The following is a 22,665-nucleotide window of genomic DNA, read 5'->3' on the forward strand; positions in this document are numbered from 1 at the left end:
TGATATTCCTGTGAAAGACAAGGAAACATCAGACAAACCCAAATTGAGAGAAAATAGCAGACCTGTCATTTTTAAGTGTCAAGGTCATGACTGAAGATAAAATAAACACAAAAACTAAAGGCAAGTTTTGTCCAGATATATGCCCAAGAGTGGGATTGCTGGATCATATGGTAGTTTCATGTATAGTTTTCTAAAGTACCTCCATACTGTTCTCCATAGTGGTTGTACCACTTTCATTCCCACCAACAATAACTGGGTCACCATGTTGTACAGTAGGAAAAAAAATTGTATTGGGGAAACAACAATAAAAAAAAAAAACTAAAGGCAATGGTTGATTCTTAACTGAATCTTTTCTCTATAAAGGATATTATTGACAACCTGAATGGGATCTGAGGATTAAATGGTACTATCATCACTAATTTCCTTATTTTGAAGACTTACTATGGTTGGATAGGAGAATGTCTTTGTTTGTAAGAAATATTAATGTAATTGAGAATGACAGAGCATCATGTTAGCAAATTATAGAAATTATAAAAATTTCAGGATCATGTTATCAAATTTTAGAAATTATAAAATTTTCAGGAAAATAACTTCTTTATAATGTACTTGCAAATTTTCTGAAAGTTTGAGATTTTATTTAATTTTTATTTTCACTTTCTTAAAATGTTGAAACCAAAAGGTCTTACATGCTTCCAGAGCATGGAGGGGGAAAAAAAGTCAGCCATATCCAAAAGTCAGGAGTCCCAGTGGTTTCAACGTCTTAATAGGAACATTATAGGCTACAAAACAATGGGAAAATGCCTCCAAAATTATGGAGGAAAATTATTTCCTGACTAGAATTCTATTTTTCAGATAAACTATCAATCAATTATGAAAGAATGAAAAAGCATTTCAGGCATGCAACATCTCACTCTTTCTGAGAAAGTTACTAGAAAATGTGCTCCACAAAAAGGAGAAGTAAGTCAAAACAGAGACTTGGGACACAAAAAACAAGAGACGTGGGACACAAAAAACAAGAGATCCACTATAGGAGAGACAAACAATGATATTGAAGAGAAACCTAGGGGTCATAGCTCTATACTAAAGAAAGAGAGATAACCAGCCCAGATTGGAATAAGTTAGAAGCCTATGGGACATATATTTTACAGAGGTTTAAAGTGGTTAAGTACCTGCAGTGAATGAATGTACAGAGAGGATATTTAGATACTGAAAGAATATTTAGATAACTGGTGGAAACATCTATTCTTGTTTTTTGTTTTTTGTTTTTTGTTTTGTCTTTTTGGGGTTGCACCCATGGCATATGGAGGTTCCCAGGTTAGGGGTCAAATTGGAGCTGTTGCTACTGGCTTACGACACGGTCAAAGCAACACCAGATCTGAGCCATGTCGGCAACCTACATCACAGTTCACGGAAATGCGGGATACTTAACCCACTGAGCAGGACCAGGGATCAAACCCATGTCTTCATGGATACTAGGCAGGTTGGTTACTGCTGAGCTACAATGGGAACTCCTGGGAACACCTATTCTTGAATGAGCAAAAGTACACAGTAAATCAAACAGAAAAACAGTTATTGCAGAAATTGACAGAACAATGTGAATCAACTATAATAAAATTTTTTTAAAAAAAGAAAAATTTGGAGTTCCCATTGTGGCGTAGTGGAAATGGATCCAACTAGGAACTCATGAGGTTGGAGGTTTGATCCCTGGCCCTGCTCAGTGGGTTAAGGATCCGGCATTGCAGTGAGCTGTTTTGTAGGTTGCAGATAAGGCTCAGATCTGGCATTGCTGTGGCTATGGTGTAGGCTGGCAGCTACAGCTCCAATTAGACCCCTAGCCTGGGAACCTCCATATGCCGTGGGTGCAGCCCTAAAATGACAAAAGACAAAAAGAAAAAAGAAAATGTTGCTGTCATTTATGTTGGAGAGTGTTTGGCCTATGTTTTCCTCTAAGAGTTTTATGGTGTCTGGTCTTATATCTAGGTCTTTAATCCCTTTTGAGTTTATTTTTGAGTATGGTGTTAGGGAGTGTTCTAATTTCATTCATTTCCATGTGGCTGTCCAGTTTTGCCAGCACCACTTATTGAACAGGCTATCTTTTCTCCATTGTATATTCTTGCCTCCTTTGTCATAGACTAGTTTGCTGTAGGTGTGTGGGTTTAATTCTGGGCTTTCTATCCTGTTCCACTGATCTATATTTCTGTGTTTTTGCCAGTACCATATGGTTTTGATGATTGTTGCTTTGTAGTATAGTCTGAAGTCCAGGAGCCTGGTTCCTCCAGCTCCATTTTTCTTTTTCAGGATGTCTCTGGCTATTCTGGGTCTTTTGTGCTTCCAAACAAACTTTAAAATATTTTGTTCAAGTTCTGTGAAAAATGTCCTTGAGAATTAGATAGGGCTTGCACTGAACGTGTAGATTGCCTTGGGTAGTATAGTCATTTTGATAATGTTGACTCTTCCAATCCAAGAGCATGGTATGTCTTTCCATCTATTTGTGTCATCTTTGATTTCTTTCATCAGTGTCTTATAGTTTTCAGAGTACAAGTCTTTTGTCTCTTTAGGTAGGTTTACGCCTAGGTATTTTACTCTTTTGGATGTGATGGTAAACAGGATTGCTTCCCTAATTTCTCTTTCTGATATTCTCAGATCCACCTCTTAGAGTAATGACAGTAAAAACAAAAATAAACAAATGGCACCTAACCCAACTTAAAAGTTTCTGCACAGTAAAGGAAACCCTAAGCAAAACAAAAAGACAGCCCACAGAATGGGAGAAAAATCTTTGCAAATGAATTGATTGACAAGGGACTCATCTCTGAAATTGATAAACACTTCCTACCACTCAACACCAAAAAAACCAAAAAACTCCATCAAAAAATGGGCAGAAGATCCAAACAGACAATTCTCCAAAGAAGACATAACGGATGGCCAAAAAACACATGAAAGAGTGTTCAGCATCACTCATTATCAGAGAAAGGCAAATCAAAACCACTCTGAGGTACCACCTTATACCAGCCAGAATGGCCATCATCCAAAAGTCTACAATCAATAAGTGCTAGAGAGCATGTGGAGAAAAAGGAACACTATTACACTGTTGGTGGGATTGTAAATTGGTGCAACCACTGTGGAAAACAGTATAGAGATTCCTCAGACAACTAAAAATAGAAATACCATTTGATCCAGCAATCCCACTCCTGGGCATCTAATCCAGAGAAAACCATGATTCAAAAAGACACATGTACTCCAATGTTCATTGCAGCACTATTTGCAATAGCCAAGACCTGGAAACAACCTAAATGTCCATCAACAGAGGGGTCAATCAAGAAGATGTGGTACATATATATAATGAAATATTACTCAGCCATTAAAAGGAACAAAATACTGGCATTTTTAGCAGCATGGATGGACCTAGAAATTATCATGCTAAGTGAAGTCAGTCAGACAATGAGACACCAACATCAAATGCTATCACTGACATGTGGAGTCTGAAAAAGCAGAACAGTACTGACTCACAGATTTTGAAAAACTTTTGGTTTCCAAAGGAAACAGTTTGTGGGGTGGGGGGATGCACTGGGGTTGTGGGATGGAAATCCTATAAAATTGGATTGTGATGATCACTGTACAACTATAAGTGTAATAAATTCATTGAGTAATAAAAAATAATAAAGTAAAAAAATAAAATTAAATTAAAAAAAGAAAAATTTATTAATTCTGGGGGAAAAATGTAAAAATTTGGGCAAGTTCAGCTCTGTGTGTAGCATAGATAGTCATAATCATTTTGATAGAACTAAAACTATATCATAATCCTACTGGGTGATGAGAGGTAGAGAAGTTCCATGTTTATGGGAGAAGGAAAAGGAGAAAGAACTAGTCATCTTTCTGGCAGGGAATTAATATGTAATATTAAAAGATATCATCAAGAAGGTGAAAAGAGGAGTTCCCGTCATGGCTCAGTGGTTAACGAATCCAACTAGAACCATGAGGTGGCGGGTTCGATCCCTGGCCTTGCTCAGTGGGTTAAGGATCTGGCGTTGCTGTGAGCTGTGGTGTAGGTCGCAGATGTGGCTCAGATCCCATGCTGCTGTGGCTCTGGTGTGGGCCGGTGGCTACAGCCCCAATTAGACCCCTAGCCTGGGAACCTCCATATGCTGAGGGAGCAGCCCTAGAAAAAGCAAAAAGACAAAAAAAAAGTGAAAAGACAATCCAAAGAATGGTAGAAAACATTTTGTAAGCCATATATACAGTAAGGGACTTATATCCAGAATATATAAAGAATTCTTATAACTCAATAATAAAAAGATAATCCAATCAAAATTGGCAAAAGATGCGAGTAAACATTTCTCAAAGAAAGATATACAAATGGCCAATAAGCACAAGAAAAGATGCTCAGCATCATTAGTCATCAGGGAAATGCACATAAAAGCCACAACAGACCATTTCACACTTACTAGGATGGCTAGAATCAAAAAAATCAGGTAATAATGAGTGTTGACAAGGATGCGGAAAAATTGGAACCCTCACAGACTGCTGGTGGAAACACAAAATGAAACAGACACTTTGGAAAACAGTTTGGCAGTCCTCAAACATTAAACATAACGTTACCATATAACCCAGCAATTCCGCTCCTAGGTATATATGCAAGAGAAATATAAACTTAGGTCCATATAAAAACTTGTATGTAAATATTCATATCAGCATTATTCATAATAATCAAAAGTGAAAACTAAAATATTCATCAACTGTCGAATGGATTTTTAAAATATGCTATATTAGTAGTTCCCTGGTGGTCTAGTGGTGAGGACTCAGCAGTGTCACTGCTGTGGCCCAGATTTAATCCCTGGTCCTGGAATCGAAATCCCACATCAAGTGGTTGCAGGCCATGACAAAAAAAAAAAGGCGCTATATCTATACAATGGAATATTATTTGTCAATAAAAAGAATCAAGTATTGATACATACTACAATATGAATTCAACTGAAACATTATGCCAAATGAAAAAGCCAAACACAACAGACTATATATTTATGATTCCATTTATATGAAATGTCCAGAACAGGCAAGTCTATAGGAGCAGATAGTTTAGAACTGCCAAGAACTAGGGGAAAGAAAACTGGAAGGAATGGGAAGTGATTGCTAATGGGTACAGGGTTGCTTTTTGGGGTGATGAGCATGTTCTAAAATTGACTATAGTGACTGTTGTACAACTGTGAATATACTAAACATGGTTGAATTGTTCACTTGCTTTTTGTTTTGTTTTGTTGCTTTTTATTCCCAGGCCAAGGGTCTAAATGGAACCACACCTGCCGCCCTACACCACAGCCACAGCAATGCAGGATTTGAGCTGCATCTGCAACCTACACCACAGCTCATGGCAACACCGGATCCTTAACCCACTGATCAAGGCCAGGGATCCAACCCGCATCCTAATCGATCCTAGTCGGGTTCATTAACCACTGAGCCACGAAGGGAACTCTGAATACACTTTGAATGGATGAACTGTATGCTTTGTGAATTCTATCTTGATAAATCTGTTATATTTTTTAAAAATGAACTGTGGTGATATATGTGTGTGTGTGTGTGTGTGTGTGTGTGTGTAAAATGTATGACAACAATAACCCAATAGGAGAGAAGGGAAGAATGGCAGCAGCACACTACCATAAGATTTTCTTTTCTTTTTAGGACTGCACCTGCAGCATATGGAAATTCCTGGGCTCAGGGTAAAATGAGAGCTGCAGCTGAGGCCTACACCACAGCCACAACACCACCGGATCCAAGCCCCATCTGTGACCTATGCTGCAGCTTGTGGTAACACTGGATCCTTAACCCACTGAGAGAGGACAGGGATTGAAGCTGCATCCTCATGGACACTACGTCAGGTTCTCAATCTGCTGAGCCACAACAGGAACTCAAGGTTTTCTTTTTATTTCAGCTTTACTGAGGTGTGATTGACACATAAAACTGTAAGAAACTTAAAGTGTACACTATGGTGATTTGATATACATATATATTGCAAAAGGATTCCCCTATCTAGTTAAACATCCATCATCTCATATATTTATCTTTCTTTTTTGAGTGTGAAAACATTTAAATTCTATTCTCTCAGCAAATTTCAATTATACAATATGGTGTTATCAACTATAGTCACCATGTTTTACATTAAATCTTCAGACCTTATTCATCTTACAGTTGAAAGTTTATATCCTTTTACCAAATTCTTCCTGTTCCTCTCATCAGCAAGAACTAGTGATAATATTCCTACTCTCTCTCTCTGAGTCTGCCTTTTTTTTTATTTCACATGCAATATTTGTCTTTTCTGCCTCTTATTTCACTTAGCATAATGCTCTCAAAGTTTACCCCTATTGTTGAAAAAGGTGTATTTCCTTCTTTCTCGTGGCTTCCTAATATTCCTTGTGTGTGTATGTGTAGCACATTTCATTTATCCATTTATCCATCAATGGACACTTAGGTTGTTTCTGTATCTTGGCTATTGTGAATAATGCTGCAATGAACATGGGAGTGCAGATATCTCTTTGATATCCTGTTTTTATTTCCTTTGGAACCATATTTAGAGATGGGATTGCTAGATCATATGATGGTTCTATTTTCAATTTTTGGAAGAATCATTATACTGTTTTCCATAGTAACTGCACAAATTTACATTCCTATCAATAATTCATGAAGGTTCCTTTTTCCCCAGATTTTCACAAACACTTGCTATCTCATGTCCTTTTTGATGACAGGCATTCTAACAGGTGAAAGTTCCCAAATACTGGAAACTAAACAACACACTCGTAATTAACCCATATGTCAAAGAAGAAATTAAAGAGAAAATCAGGAAGCATTTTTAACATTTTTAGATAAAAAAGAAAATTCAATATATCAAAAAGTGTGAAATACAAAATAACTATAAAGTACAGCTAAAGCATGATTCAGAGGTAAATTTATAGAACTAAATATATATATTAGAAAAGGAAAAAGTGGGAGTTCCCTTGTGGCTCAGCTGTAACGAACTCAACTAGTATATCCATGAGGAGACAGGTTCAATCCCTGGCCTTGCTCAGTGGATTAAGGATACAGCATTGTCATGAGCCATGGCGTAAGCTGCAGACATGGCTCGGATCTGACGGTTCTGTGGCTGTGGCGTAGACCAGCAGCTGCAGCTCTGATTCAGCCCCTGGCCTGGGAACTTCCATATGCTGCATGTGCAGCCCTAAAAAGAAAAAAGATGAATGAACGAACGAAAGAAAGAAAAAAAGGATGGAAGGAAGGGAAAGAAAAGAAAAGAGAGAAATAAAGTAAGGATGGAAGAAAGGGAGAAAGAAAGAGAGAAAGAAAGGAAAGGAAAAAGTTTCAGACCAATGACCTCAACTTCTACCTTGACAACACTGAAAAAGAAGAGCGAACTAAGAACAGAGTAACAGAAGAAATTAAAACTAAGAAAAACAGAAATCAATGAAACAGAGAACAGAGAAAAAAGAGAAATCAATAAAATCAAGAGCTGGTTTCTTAAGAAGACCAATAAAACTGATAACCTCTAGCTAATAAATTCAACAAATTGGGTGAAATGACAAATTCTTCAAAGGATACCACCTACCAAAGCCTAATCAAGCAGAAAGAGGTAACCTGAATAGCATCATATGTATTTAAGAAGTTGAATTTATAATAAAAAACCTTCCTACAGGGAGTTCCCTGGTGGTCTAGTGGTTAGAACCAGTGGTTAGCACTTTCACTGCTTTTACCACTGCAGCCCAGGTTCAACCCTGGTCTGGGAACTGAGATCCTACACATCAAGCCGCTGCACATTGTGACCATAAATAAAAATAAAATAAAAACCTTCCTGCAAATAAAATTCCAAGTTGAATGGATTCACTTGTGAATTCTACCAAACATTTAAGGAAGAAATAACAGCAGTTCTACACAACACTGTAAGAAAACTGAAGAGGAGGGAATACTTCTAATCTCACTGTATGCAACTAACTAATTTTGACATCATTTGTTCTCCGTTACCTCTTATTTATATATACTGACTTTTAAGGTGTTTCAACTACTTAAGGAGACTTCCAGTTCTGTGTCTGCCCAACAGCCAAAAATTTTCCATCTAATGATGTTTTTATTATAAATGAAACTTGAGTTCATTTTATTATAAAAGAACCTTAAAATTGTTATCTCTATAATACAGAAAGGATTCTTAAACATAGATAAGCCTTCAATGGATTTACAAAGTAATCAAATTTTAAATAAAAAATCTATTGTTTTTGTTGTTGTTTTTTGACCTTGGCTATACCCACAGCATGTGGAAGTTCCCAGGCCAGGGACTGAACCCAAGTCACAACAGCGACAATCAACACCAAATTCTTAAACACTAGGCCACCAGAGAACTCCTAAATTTTAAACTGATGTTAAGACTTTTTTTCCTTTTTAAGCATATAAGCAAAAAGACACAGGTGACCCTTGAACAACACAGGTTTGAACAGTACAGGTCCCTTCATATGTGGATTTTATTCAATAAATACAGTACTACACAATTCAGTTGGTTGAATCTATGGATGCAGAACCCTCAGATACAGACAGCTGACTATAAAGCTACACATCAGTTTTTGACTGCATGGGGGAGGCAGTGCCCCAACTCCCACATTTTTCAAGGGTCAACTGTACATATATTCCATTAAATATTTTTCAATTCACCTCAAACAGAAGAATGAAAACACCTATTACTTTTTTATATAAAGTGCCTATAAGCACTCAATATTTAAATTTGAAAAATATTCAAAGACTGTTACATTCTTAAAGGTTTGCATATTTGAAAATGAATCAAACTTTATATAATGATGATCTTTTAAAAGTACCATAAGGTTTGGATCTAAGGCAATTTGTATCTAGTTATTTTATAGGCAAATATTATTACAATGTAAGTTTTTTGAAAACTATATCCAAACTCTTTAAATAAATATTTGATTAATGAAAATATGCTGATTCCTCAACTAAGAAGTTTTTTTTTTTTTTTTTTTGCTATTTCTTGGTCCGCTCCCACGGCATATGGAGGTTCCCAGGCTAGGAGTCTAATCGGAGCTGTAGCCACCAGCCTACGCCAGAGCCACAGCAACGCTGGATCCGGGCCACGTCTGCAACCTACACCACAGCTCACGGCAACGCCAGATCGTTAACCCACTGAGCAAGGGCAGGGACCGAACCTGCAACCTCATGGTTCCTAGTCAGATTCATTAACCACTGCGCCACGACGGGAACTCCAGAAGTTTCTAAGTATATCATATACGATAAGACACTGAGGAAAAAAGTTTCCTTTAAAATGGCATAAAAATACTCTTGATATTAATCAGGAAGTACTTTTCCAAAAGATTTTCATAATTTCCAATTGTTACATCACATTAAAACAAGTTATATCCTATAATATATAATAATACATAATGTATACATAAACATACCGTATCTTGCTTTGGAATTTGGACTAAAACAGAAAGAAGTTGTTCTGTATCAAGAAATCTTGCTATAACTGAAAGAAACAGAGAGTATGAGCATTTAAACTTTATGTTACAGTTTAAAATATAGCTATGTAAAATATTATCCTGAAATAATAGAATAGTTTTACCTGCAAATATTACTTGTTTTAATTGTCTCTATCTATCTTACATTTACCAGGAATAAAACAATAAATTTTAGTGGTCTTCTCTTAATTTTGATTGTTCAGAACTTGTCTTCAAATTTTTACACTGTTGATCACCACTTCCTTCCTGAAACTACTTTTCTGGCTTTTAGATGTTCCTTAGCAAAATTTTCTTCCCTCCTTTTTGATCTCTAAGTTTTCTTCATAATACTTAAAATATCAGATAATATTAGTTTAACAGCACAGTTCAACCACTAATCATGTAACCTTCCAGAAGTTACCTTACTTCTCTGATAATGTGTAAAGTACCTTGCACATATCAGAGCTCAAAACTGTTATTATTCTCAACTCATTTTCTAGTATCAAGTACACTATAAAAGTAAACTTATAGAAAATTATAGTCTATCTCATTTAAATATCCCCAGGTTTTTTTTTCTTTACTTTAAACTATAGTAATGATTTCTTAATGGCTCATGGTTGTTATTATCATAATGTGTGATCACAGAAGTTTTTGCATAAACTTACTGATACTTACACAAAGTGGTCCCAACCTAGTATCCTTTTTTTTTTTTTTTTTTTTTTTAAGGGCCACACTCACAGTATATGGAAGTTCCCAGCCAAGGGTCCAATCAGAGCTGTAGCTGCTGACCTACAGCACAGCCACAGCAAAACCAGATCTGAACCGAATCTGTGAACTACACCACAGTTCACGGCAACAGCAGAACCTTTAACCCACTGAGGCCTGGCATCGAACCTGCATCCTCATGGATACTAGCCAGATTTTCTTAACCTGCTGAGCCACAACAGGAACTTCCTAACCTATTACCCTTTAAAAATATAAAATAAACTAAAATAAATACAAAAAGTTTAAGCCACTTCCTTCTTGTTCAAACTTTTGATAGTTTTCAGTTTAGAACTGTGCCCATTTCTAGGTTGCCACTTCGACAGTAATTATGCTAAATCTCTGTTTAAAAAATTAAAGTAAGTTGAGTATACTGTTATACTATTATGTTGTATTATTATGATATTTTATACATGATTTCACTATCAAACTCTCTTAATTAAGCCCTCCCATAGATTGACTTTTCTCTTTTTCAGTCTCTTCCTCCTTCCTTTCTCCACGTCTATTATAGCAAACAGTATAATGTTTCTAAAATAAGGAGTTGAGTTCCCTTGTAGCACAGTGGGTTAAGGATATGGGCATTGTCACTACCGCAGCTGGGGTCACTGCTATGGCATGGGTTTAATCCCTCATCTGGGAATTTTTGCATGCTATGGGCATAGTCAAAAATATAAATAAATAAGGATTTGATCATATTACTCCCTTAGTTTAGAATCGTCACATTCCTTTTGCCTATAAGAGAAAATTCAAACTTCTTAGTCTTACATAAAGGCCCTTCATAAGCTAGCCCCAATCCTCATTTCCTGCCATTCTCCAAGCTACAAGTCATAAATAACCACTGGCCATGGCTTAAATACAGCAAATTCTTCTATAACAATATAAGTATAACTGCAAAAACTTACGTTAACTCTACCTACCCCGGCTTCCCAGAAAAACAAGTGTAACCTGGTAAGTAATGACTGTTCAAGATCACAGTCAGCAACACCCATACCAGATCTATATCACAGCCACTACATCCAAAAAATATTTTTGTTACCCTTATGCACATCAAGATACCCTGCTCAAGTATGTTCCCTTTGTCTTGAATATGATTTATAGGTTTCACTATACTACTCATTCCCTTAAGACAGAGCTAAAATATTCTCTCTGTGAATCCTGTATTCTACCTATTCCAGCTCCCTCCTCCCTCCTCTATGTTTGCACAAAATATTAAATAATCATTGCATTTACTACACTGTACCATATTTATTTATTTAGAGTTCTTTTTCTTTATCATGAATGTAAGAGCCCTAAGAATAAAAACTTATAACTTAATTTTTGTCATTTTTTCATCCCTACAGTAGAATGCTTATAATAAAGGACTGTTTTTTTATGAGACTCATATTCTCATATTTTAATAAACTCTAAAAATTACCCTCCCACCTTACCCTATATTCCTGCTCCCCTACTTCAATACATTTAAGATAAATTATAAACTGTCATGATAAAGAAACAATAGAAATATTTAACATTTGTAGATGCCAATTTAAAACTTTCAGTTATAAGGAATAATAAAACTTAAAATATATCAAAATTAAAGTTTCAAATAAAATCCAAGCTTTTTGTTAAAATCTCATCATATACAACACGTTTGGAAGAACAGAATAAAATCTTCAACAGGTTCAACAATAAAACAATTATCTTAACAAATATGAACATCCGTTATGTCCTATCCTTGTATGAGAATCACCCAACAAAACATGCACTTACAACACAGTAAGTGCTACAACAAGATACGAGAGGTGACATGTAGAAAAGATGCCTAACACAAACTTGGGAAGTCAGAGCGGCTTCTCATAGAAGTGACATCTAAACCAGACTGGTAAATGATGAACTGCAGTGGGCTAAAGAGTAGCTTGGGAGAACAGGTTGCACGGAATGAAGAGGAAAGATTCTAGACAAATCATACAGGGTACAAAAGCTAGGACATGAGATGCACAAAAACAAACACATAGATCAATGGAATAGAAGGGAGACCCCAGAAATAAACCCACACACATATGGTCAATTAATCTACAACAAGGAGGCAAGAAATACAGTGGGGAAAAGACAGTCATTTCAAAAAGTGGTGTTGGAAAAACTGGACAGCTATATATAAATGAATGAAATTGGAATATTTTCTCATACTATATACAAATATAAACTCAAAATGTTGAAACAAGTGGTGAGGAATTCCTATTGTGGTTCACCAGGTAAGGACCTGATGTTGTCTCGTGAGGGTGCTGGCTTGATCCCTTGCCTTGCTCAGTGGGCTGCAGACTCTACATTGCCACAAGTTGTGGCATAGGTTGCAGATGCAGCTCAGATCCGGTGCTGCCATGACTGTAGTGTAGGCCTCAGCTGCAGCTCAAATTTTGACCCCTACCCCAGGAACTTCCATACGCCACAGGTGCTGCCATTAAAAAAAAAATGTTGGAGTTCCCATTGTGGCTCAGTGGAAACAAATCTGACTAGTATCCATGAGGATGTAGATCTAATCCCTGGCCTTGCTCAGTGGGTTAAGAATCCAGCATTGCCGTGTACTCTGATGTAGGTCACAGACATAGCTGGGATCTGGCATTGCTGTAGCTGTGGCATAGACCAGAGGCTACAGTTCTGATTCAACCCCTAGCCTGGGAACCTACATATGCCATGGGTGCAGGCCTAAAAAGACCAAAAAAAATGCGGCATACAAGTGGTGAGAATGGGAGTTCCCGTCGTGGTGCAGCAGAAACAAATCTGACGAGGAACCATGAGGTTGCAGATTCGATCCCTGGCCTCGCTCAGTGGGTTGAGGATCCAGCATTGCTGTGTGCTGTGGTGTAGGTCGCAGACACAGCTGGGATGCTGTGTTGCTGTGGCTGTGGTGTAGGCAGACAGCTGTACCTCCAATTCAACATCTGGCCTGGGAATCTCCATGTGCCGCTTGTATGGCCCTAAAAAGCAAAACAAAACAAAACAAACACATGTGGTGAGAATGGGCATCCTTTTCTTGTTCCAGTTTTAGCATTTAGTGGGAAGACTTTCAGTTTTTCTCCATTGAGTATTATATTGGCTGTAGGTTTGTCATAAATGGCTTTTATCATGTTATGTTCCCTCAGTACCCATTTTGGTAAGAGTTTTTATCATGAATGGATGTTGAATTTTGTCAAATACTTTCTCTGCACCTACTGAGAGGATCATGGGTTTTTCTTTTGTTAATGTGATGTATTACATTGATTGATTTGCATATGGTGAACCATCCTTGTGAACTTGGGATGAATCTACTTGCTTGTGGTATATGATCTTTTTTATGCATTGGTATATTCAATTTGCTAAAATTTTGTTGAGAATATTAGCATCTATATTTATCAAAGACATTGGTCTATAATTTTCTTTTTCGGTGCATCTTTGTCCAGTTTTGATATTATATTGATGGCAGCTTCATAGAATGTCTTTGAGAGTGTTCCATCTTCTTCAATCTTTTGGAAGAATTTAAGAAGGATCAGTACAAGTTCTCCAGCTTTTGCACAGCAAAGGAAACCATTTAAAAAATGAAAAGACAACCTATGGAACAGGAGAAAATAGTTGCAAATGATGCAACTGAGAAGTGATTAATCTCCAAAAGACACAAACAACAACAACAAAAAATAAACAACCCAATCAAAAAATGGGCAGAAGACATTTCCCCAAAGAAGATATAAAGATGGCCATTAGGCACATGAAAAAATGTTCAACATCACTGATTATTAGAAAAATGCAAATCAAAACTACAATGAGGCACCACCTCACACCAGTCAGAATGGCCATCATTAATAAGTCTACAAAGAATAAATTCTGGAGAGGGTGTAGAGAAAAGGGAACCCTCCTACACTGTTGGCAGAAATGTAAACTGGTACGACCACTATGGAAAACAGTACTGAAGTTCCTCAGAAAACTAAATATGGAACCACCATATGATACAGCAATCCCGCTCCTGGACATATATCTGGACAAAGCTATAGTTCAAAAAGATACATGCACCCCCTATGTTTATTACAGCACTACTCACAATAGCCAAGACATGGAAACAAACCAAATAACCACTGACAGATGAATAGATTAAGAAGATGTAGTACATACATACAATGGAATACTACTCAGCCATAAAAAAGAACAAAATAACAGCATTTGCAGCAACATGAATGCAACTAGAGATTCTCATACTAAGTGAAGTAAGTCATAAAGAGAAAGACAAATACCACATGATATAATTTACATGTGGACTCTAAAATATGGCACAAATGAACCTATCTACAAAACAGAAACAGACTCACAGACATAGAGAACAGATTTGTGGTTGCCAAGGAGGAGGGGGACGGAGTGGGATAGACTGGGAGTTTGGGGTCAGTAGATGCAAACTATTACATTCAGAATGGGTAAGCAATGAGGTCCTACTGTATAGCACAGGGAACTACATCCAATCACTCTGGATAGATCATGATGGAAGGTAACATAAGAAAATGAATACACACACACACACACACATATACACACACACACAAGAAAAGGAATGTATATACACACACACATATATATACACACACATATATGTATCACTGGGTCACTTTGCTGTACAGTAGAAGCTGACACAATGTTGTAAATCAACTATACTTCAATTTTAAAAATTCCAAAAAATATATATAAACTCAAAATGGATTAAACACTTAAATGTAAGACCTGAAATCATAAACTCCTAGAAGAGAACATAGGCAGAACATTCTTTGACATAAATGGTCAATATTTTTTTGGATCTATCTCTTAAGGCACAGGAATTAAAAACAAAAATAAACAAATGGGACCTAATGAAGTTGAAAAGCTTCTGTGCAGAAAAGGAAAACAACAACAAAACAAAATGACAATCTACTAAATGGAGAAAATATTTTCAAATGCTATGTCCAATAAGGAATTAATATCCAAGATATATAAACAAGTCATAAAATTCAATATCATAAAAGCAAACAATCAAATTTTAAAATGGACAGAGGACGTAAATAGACACTTTTTCAAAGAAGATACATAGATGGCCAATAGGCACATGATAAAATGCTCAACATTGCTAATCATCAGAGGAACACAAATCAAAAGCATAATGAGGTAACACCTCACATCTGTCAGATTGGATATCATCAAAAACATCACAAATAACAAATCTTGGCAAGGATGTGAATAAAAAAGAACGCTTGCACACTCTTGGTAGGAGTGTAGATTGATACAACCACTATGGAAAACAGTACGAAAATTCATCAAAGAACTAAAAATAGAATCCAGCAATTCCACTCCTGGATATACATCTGGAGAAAAGAAAAAAACTAATTTGAAAAGATGCATGTACTCCTATGTTCCCAGCAGAATTATTTACTATTGCCAAGATATGAAAGCAACGGATGAGTGAATAAAAAAGACGTGATATACACACACGCGCGCACACACACACAGAATGGACTACTACTCAGCCATTAAAAAAATAATGAAAATGAAATTTTGCCATTTGTAAAAACATGAATGGACCTGAAGGGTATTAAACTTAGTGAAATTAAGTCAGGCTAAGACAAACACCATATGTTCACTTACATGTGGAATCTTAAAAAAAAAAAAAATGAACAAAAGGAGTTCTCACTGTGACACTGCATTGGGTTAAGAATCTGACCGCAGCAGCTAGGGTCGCTGTGGCTGTGTAAGCACAGGTTCAATCCCCAGACCAGCACAGTGGGGTAAAGGATCTGGCATCACTGCAGCTACAAAGTAGGTCACAGGTGCAACCAGGATTCAATTCTTGGCCCAGGAACTTAAATGCCATGGGTATGGCCATAAAACAGACAAACAAATAAACAATAAATAAGGGAATATAACAAAACAGAAACAGAATCACAAATATAGACAACAAACTAGTAGTTACTAATGAGGAGAAGGACAGGGGAGGGCAAAGATAGGAGAAGGGGATTAAGAGTACAAACTACTATGTATAAAATAAGTAAGCTACAAGGATATACAGCATAGGGAATATAGATATTATTTTAATAACTTTATTTTTTTTTTGTCCTTTTGCCTTTTCTAGGGCCGATCCCGCAGCATATGGAGGTTCCCAGGCTAGGGGTCGAATCGGAGCTGTAGGTGCCGGCGTTCTCCAGAGCCACAGCAACATGGGATCGGAGCCGCATCTGTGACCCACACCACAGCTCACGGCAATGCCGGATCCTTAACCCACTGAGTGAGGCCAGGGATCGAACCCGCAACCTCATGGTTCCTAGTTGGATTCGTTAACCACTGTGCCACGACAAGAACCCCTATTTTAATAACTTTAAATGAAATATAATTCATAGAAATTTTGAATCATTATATTGTACACCTGAAACTAATATTGTAAATCAACTATACACCTAATAAAAATAAATTAAATTTTTAAAAAATTTTAAAGCCATAATATGAGAGAGGACATGCTCGAGTAACTAAAAGAAGTTCGATATTCTAGAAGGCACAATGGAAAGTGAGGAATAACAAGGGATGGTGTAGGAGATGACAAAGAAAGAGCCATCCAGAAGAGTTTGGATTTTATCCTAAAAGTAATGAGAAGAGACTGAAGGATTTTTATACAGGTGAGTATGTAGTAGTGCCTCAAAGATGTCCACATCCTAATCCCTGAAACCTTCAAATATGTTACCAGGTAAAAGGGACTTTGAAGATGGGATTAAGTTAAGCATCTTGAAATTAAGAAGTTATTCTGGATTTTTTGTGAGTCCCAAAGTAATCACAAGGGTCCTTAAAAGAGAGAGTCAGGAGGATCAGACAGAGTGAAAAGATATAAGAACAAAAGCAGAGGTTGGAAAGTAGAGAAGATATTATTCTGCTGGCTTTGAAGATGGAGGAAAGAAATGAGTCAAGGAATATAGATGGCCTCTAGGAACTAGAAAAGGCAAGGAAACAGTTTCATCCCTAGAGTCTCCAGAAGAAACCTGGATCTGTTAACACACTGATTTTGGCCCAATAAAATTTATTTCTGACTTCAGAACTGTAAGGTAATAAATCCAAGTTGTTTTAGGCCACTAAATTTATGGTAATTTGTTACATCAACAACAAGAAACTAATAAAGAGTAATACGTTCATATTTATATTTTCAAAAGATCACTCAGACTGCACTAAAGAGAAAAGACTAAAGAACGAGACTAGGGGAGGGAGTTCCCTCATGGCTCATCAGGTTAAGGATCTGGCATAATCACTGCTGTGCCTCTGGCCACTGCTGTCACAAGTTTGATCCTAGCCTGGGAACTTCTGCATGCCACAGACTGCAGGAGGAAAGCCAAAAAGAAGGCTGCTGCAATAAATCAGATCATAGATAAATGGTGCCTCAGGCTGGAGCAGCAGCATTGAGAATAGAAACTAATACATGCAGGAGCTACAGAGAAAAGAGACTGCAGAATTTGATGATTAATTTCAGGGAAGGTGTAAGAAAAAGAATGTATGTATATATATGTATAACTGGGTCACTTTGCTGTACAGTAGAAATTGATGGAGCACTGTAAACCAACTACAATGGAAAAAATGAGAATCATTAAAATGAATAAATAAATTCTCTATATAACTTCTAAAAAAAAAAAATTCAGGGTAGGGAAGTATCAAGAATACTTCCAGTGTCTGGTTTGGCAAAAAGCTTGTATGTAAGAGTTCCCATTGTGGCTCAGCAGTAACGAATCCAACTAGTATCCATAAAAGCGCAGGTTTGGTCCCTGGCCTCACTCAGTGGGTTAGGGATCTGGTGTTGCCATGAGCTATGTGGGTTGTGGACATGGCTCAGATCTGGTGCCTGCTGTGGCTGTGGTACAGGCCAGCAGCTACAGCTCCAATTCAAGCCCTAGCCTGGGAACTTCCATTTGCCACAGGTGTGGCCCTAAGGAGACAAAAAAAAAAAAAAAAAAAAAAAAGCTTGTATGTAGAGCTATTCTCTGAAATCAGAAAGGACTGATTTAGAAGGGAAGATGGCACAGTTCAGACACTTTAAATTTGAGGTGATTGAGGAACATCTAATCAGTGCTCAGTAGGTAATAAGATATATGGGGCTGAAGGTCTATAGAGATAGCTAGGCATGAGATTAAATGTGGAAGTTATGAATATGTGAATGATAATTATAAAACTAGGACGGTGGGTAAATCATATGATAAAAATATACAGGGTAAAAAGACAACCTAGGACATATTTTTGAAGAGCAATAACATTTAGGGAATAAGCAAAGAAAAACAAGCCTAAAAAGAAAACTCAGAAGTCTTTCTCTTCAATTTGAAAGGACGGACTCTGGGATTCTTACTGTGTTCCCTGATCAATGACAGAGCTTTCTGAAGATAGTACAAAACCGTGTACAGCCCTATAGTCTATTTGGAAATAATAAAGATAATATTATAAGGGATATGCCCCATTTGTTTTGAATGCATAATCATAAACTTTTTAAAGAAATGAATGACAGAGCTTAAAAAAAAAACTTCAAGCACACTTGTGGTTGCCAAAGGGGAGGGAGAGGGAATGGGATGGACTGGGAGTTTGGGATTAGTAGTTGTAAACTATTACAATTAGAATGAATAAGCAATGAAGTCCTGCTGCACAGGGAACTATATCCAATCACTTGTGATAGAACATGATAGAAGATAACATGAGAGGGAGTTCCTGCTGTGGCACAGGGGAAACAAATCTGACTAGTGTCCATAAGGATGTGGGTTTGATCCCTGGCCTTGCTCAGTGGGTTAAGGATCCAGCATTGTTGTGAGCTGTGTTGCAGGCTGGCAGCTGTAGCTCCAATTTGACTCCTAGCCTGGGAGCTTCCATGTGCCATAGGTTCGGCCCTAAAAAGCAAAAAAAAAAAAAAAAAAAAGGGGGAAGACAATATGAGAAAAAGAGAAAAAGAATCTGTGAATATATATACATATATGTGTATGTATATATAACTGGGTCACTTTGCAGAAATTGACAGAACATTGTAAATCAACTACAATAAAAAAATTTAAAAAAAGAAAACCCCAAAAAAGTAGGAAGGAGGAGTTTCCTGGTGGCTCAGCAGGTAAAGGATTTGGCACTGTCACTGCTGTGGCTCAAGTAACTGCTGTGTCACAAGTTTGATTCCAGGCCCAGGGACTTCTACATGCCATGGGAGCAGCACCACCCCCCCCACACACACACACCAGCCCATGCAAAAAAAAAAAAAAAAAGTAGGAAGGAAATCCAGAGACTGTATAAACACAGAAGAAAAAGAAGAGATTATTGGTGGTACCATAGAAGTTGTATTTTAAATAAGAGAACTAGCATGTGTCCATTATATTTAATAACAGTGAGACTGTGGGTGAATGTTTTAGGCTGACTTCTCCAGAAGCAGACTCTGAGATGAGGATTCATGTGCAAGTGATATATTAAGAATATGCTTTCAAGAGAAAACAATGAAGAAGAAAAGAAGGACAAGAAAAGAAAAAAAGCTAAGGAAAAATGTAATTTCAGGATAAGACCTATGGAAGGAACTTCAGTAGATCCTGTAGAAGGATTTTGGACTTTAAGTTACATTCACGGTTTTTGTAAAATCAGTGTGAGACAGCTGGGCTTTCAAACTCCCAAACCATTCAGTCATTTAAGGGCTGCAAGGCACTTTTGGCACTCTATGCTTGAAAGAAAAGCACTCTAATAGCCTAAGGGCAGGTCTCTAAAAGAGTTCAAGTGTAGACCACTAGAAGCAAAAGCACACAGAGCTAGAAAAGGGCACACAGAAAAGTAAAAGAGACCCAAGAGAATCTGGACAGAGAACCAACATATCTGCTATGGTGACCTTGACAAGACCAGTCTCAGTGCAGTAGTGGGCACAGAAACAAGACTGAGATGCAGGGATGAAGAGACGATAGTATGTGCAGAAATTATTTTTTTATTTTTTTATTATTATTATTACTATTATTTGCTTTTTAGGGCTGCACCTGCGGCATAGGAAGTTCCCAGGCTAGGGGTTCAACTGGAGCTACAGTTGTAGGTCTATGCCACAGCCACAGCAATTCGGGAACCAAGCCGTGCCTGAGACCTACACCACAGCTCAATGGCAATGCTGGATCCCTCCCCCATTGAGCGAGGCCGGGGATTTAACCTTCATCCTCATGGATACTAGTCAGATTCATTTCTGCTGTGCCACAAAGGGAATGCCCAGAAAATTTGTTTTTCAACAAGTTTGGTGATGAACGAAAGAAAGAGAAAAGGTGTTGCTATGAACAACAACTAGAGTGACCAGTTAAAAGTGTCCTTTTTATACTTTTCCCAAAGTCTCACTAAATACACCAGAACATACAGAAAAAGATGAATATACTCAACAACACTAGAAATGCAGAATCACAGTAAATATAATGCCAGAATTCTGAATGAATTATGATAGCTAAAAGGTATTTAGAAATGGACTGAAGAAAACCTGTCTAGGTTGTAAATGTTAGACTACCAGGATAACAGGTGGAGGTTGGGAAAGTGGAGGTACGGAAGACAGATCAAGTTACTGAAAATCAGGAATTGGACTAGAATCAGTACATATAAACTGTCCTTCCGCCTACAGATTTAAGAAGAAAATCTGTGGAGTTCCCACTGTGGCTCAGTGGAAATGAACCCCACTAGTGTACTTGAGGACGTGGATTCGATTCCTGGCCTCACTCATTGGTTTAAGAATCCAGCATTGCTGTGAGCTGTGCCATAGGTTGAAGACATGGCTGGGATCTGGCGATGTTATGGCTGTGGCGTAGGCTGGCAGCTGCAGCTCTGATTTGACACCTAGCCTGGGAACTTCCATATGCCACAGATGCAGCCCTAACAAAAAAACAAAAGAAAGAAAGAAAAATTGTACTGTCATGCCAGTGAACAAATAGGCAGGTGCCAAGGGCAGTTCTCTTACCTCATGCTATGAGTTGAACTGTGTCCCCCAAAAAGAAACCTTCAACCTTTATATCTAAGTGTGCTATTATTTGGAAATTGGGTCTTTGCAGATGCAATCAAGTTAAGGTCATTAGGATAAGCCTTGACCCAATATGACTGGTATCCTTATAAGAAGACAGTGTATGTTTTAATAATTTGTATTTGTAAAACTAGATGATATTCATTTACCTGACTGAAGTCCAAAAAAGAGCTCTTCATCTTGAAGCAGTTCTTGAACACAATCTAATCTCATGTTAATGGTTTCAATATCAACTAGAGGTTCTAATATGTTAGAACGAAGTCTTCTACTTCCTCCAGGAGTCTTAGTATAATTCAGAACACCAAAGAGTGTGTGATTATTCCTTTAAAAAAAAACAAATTAGGAATATTTCATTAAGTATACAAAGGAAACTCCAAGAAAACCACAATTTAACTTTTGAATTAATCCTTTAATCTACAGTAGTATGTCCCAAACTTTAATATGCATATAAATTATATGAGGATTCTGACTCAGTAGGTCTAGGATGTGGCCTGAGAATCTGCATTCCCAACAAAATCTCAAGTACACTGTCAGTTAGTAAAGCATACTTTGATTAACAAAGATTGATAATATCTTCTTGCATTTAATTAATGGCTGTTTTCATAGATCAGTTACAATACTCAGACTATATATAATATTCTAGTCCATGGAATTGCATCAATAAAAGCAAGGTATCAGAGTTTCCATTGTGGCTCAGAAGAAACAAATCTGACTAGCATCCATGAGGATGCAGGTTCAATCCCTGGCCTTGCTCATTGGGTTAAAGATCTGGTGTTGCCATGAGCTGTGGTGTAGGCAGCAGATGCAGCTCGGATCCCATGCATGATGCTATGGCTGTCAGCTACAGCTCTCATTTGACCCCTAGCCTGGGAACCTCCATATGCCTCAGGTGCAGCCCTAAAAATACAAAATAAAAAAAAAATCAGAAATAAAAGCACAGTATCAATAATACATCCTAAAGCAGGGGAAGAACTTTTACATTGATAAAAATAGGTATTTAATATAATCAATCTGTTTTAACTTAAGAAGTTAGAGAATTAAAAGAAGAAAGAAAATATCAGGTACAGAAACTAATAAAAACAAAGAAACAAACAAGGCTGTACAGAGAATGACCAGAAGGGTTGCTTTAGTTAGATTGGTTGAGAAAGACCTAGATGTATATCTGGGAGTTAAGAAGGCATCTGTGCAAAGATGATGATGAGGTGGGAAAAACTATGACAAGGATGGTGAGAATAGGTAACATAACTGAACACTAAGTATGTTCCAGGCCTTATTCTAAACACTTTACATATAGTTGGTTGGCGGCATGGAGACAGCCTGAGGGGCTAGGGAGCAGTACATCACAGGCTGCAGAGTAGAGGGCCACAGCCAAGGGAGTGAGGCACCACTGTTGGGGAGGCAAGAGGAGTAAGTGTGGGACCACTATAGGCATATATTTCTCTG

The 22,665-nt window shown here is 37.4% G+C and overlaps 1 protein-coding gene across 1 annotated transcript in view; it reads right to left on the reverse strand.

Moving 5' to 3' along the window:
- MSH4 (mutS homolog 4) overlaps positions 1–22,665 on the reverse strand; it is a 112,456-nt gene that overhangs the window by 62,359 nt on the left and 27,432 nt on the right. The window contains exons 7-8 of the mRNA XM_047788619.1: positions 21,372–21,544; positions 9,438–9,505 (exon numbers count right to left, since the gene is read on the reverse strand). Coding sequence (XP_047644575.1) covers positions 9,438–9,505; positions 21,372–21,544 — 241 coding nt within the window. The remainder of the gene's footprint in view (positions 1–9,437; positions 9,506–21,371; positions 21,545–22,665) is intronic.

This window comes from Phacochoerus africanus, chromosome 8 (genome assembly GCF_016906955.1).
Source record: "Phacochoerus africanus isolate WHEZ1 chromosome 8, ROS_Pafr_v1, whole genome shotgun sequence".
Taxonomy (NCBI): Eukaryota; Metazoa; Chordata; class Mammalia; order Artiodactyla; family Suidae; genus Phacochoerus; species Phacochoerus africanus.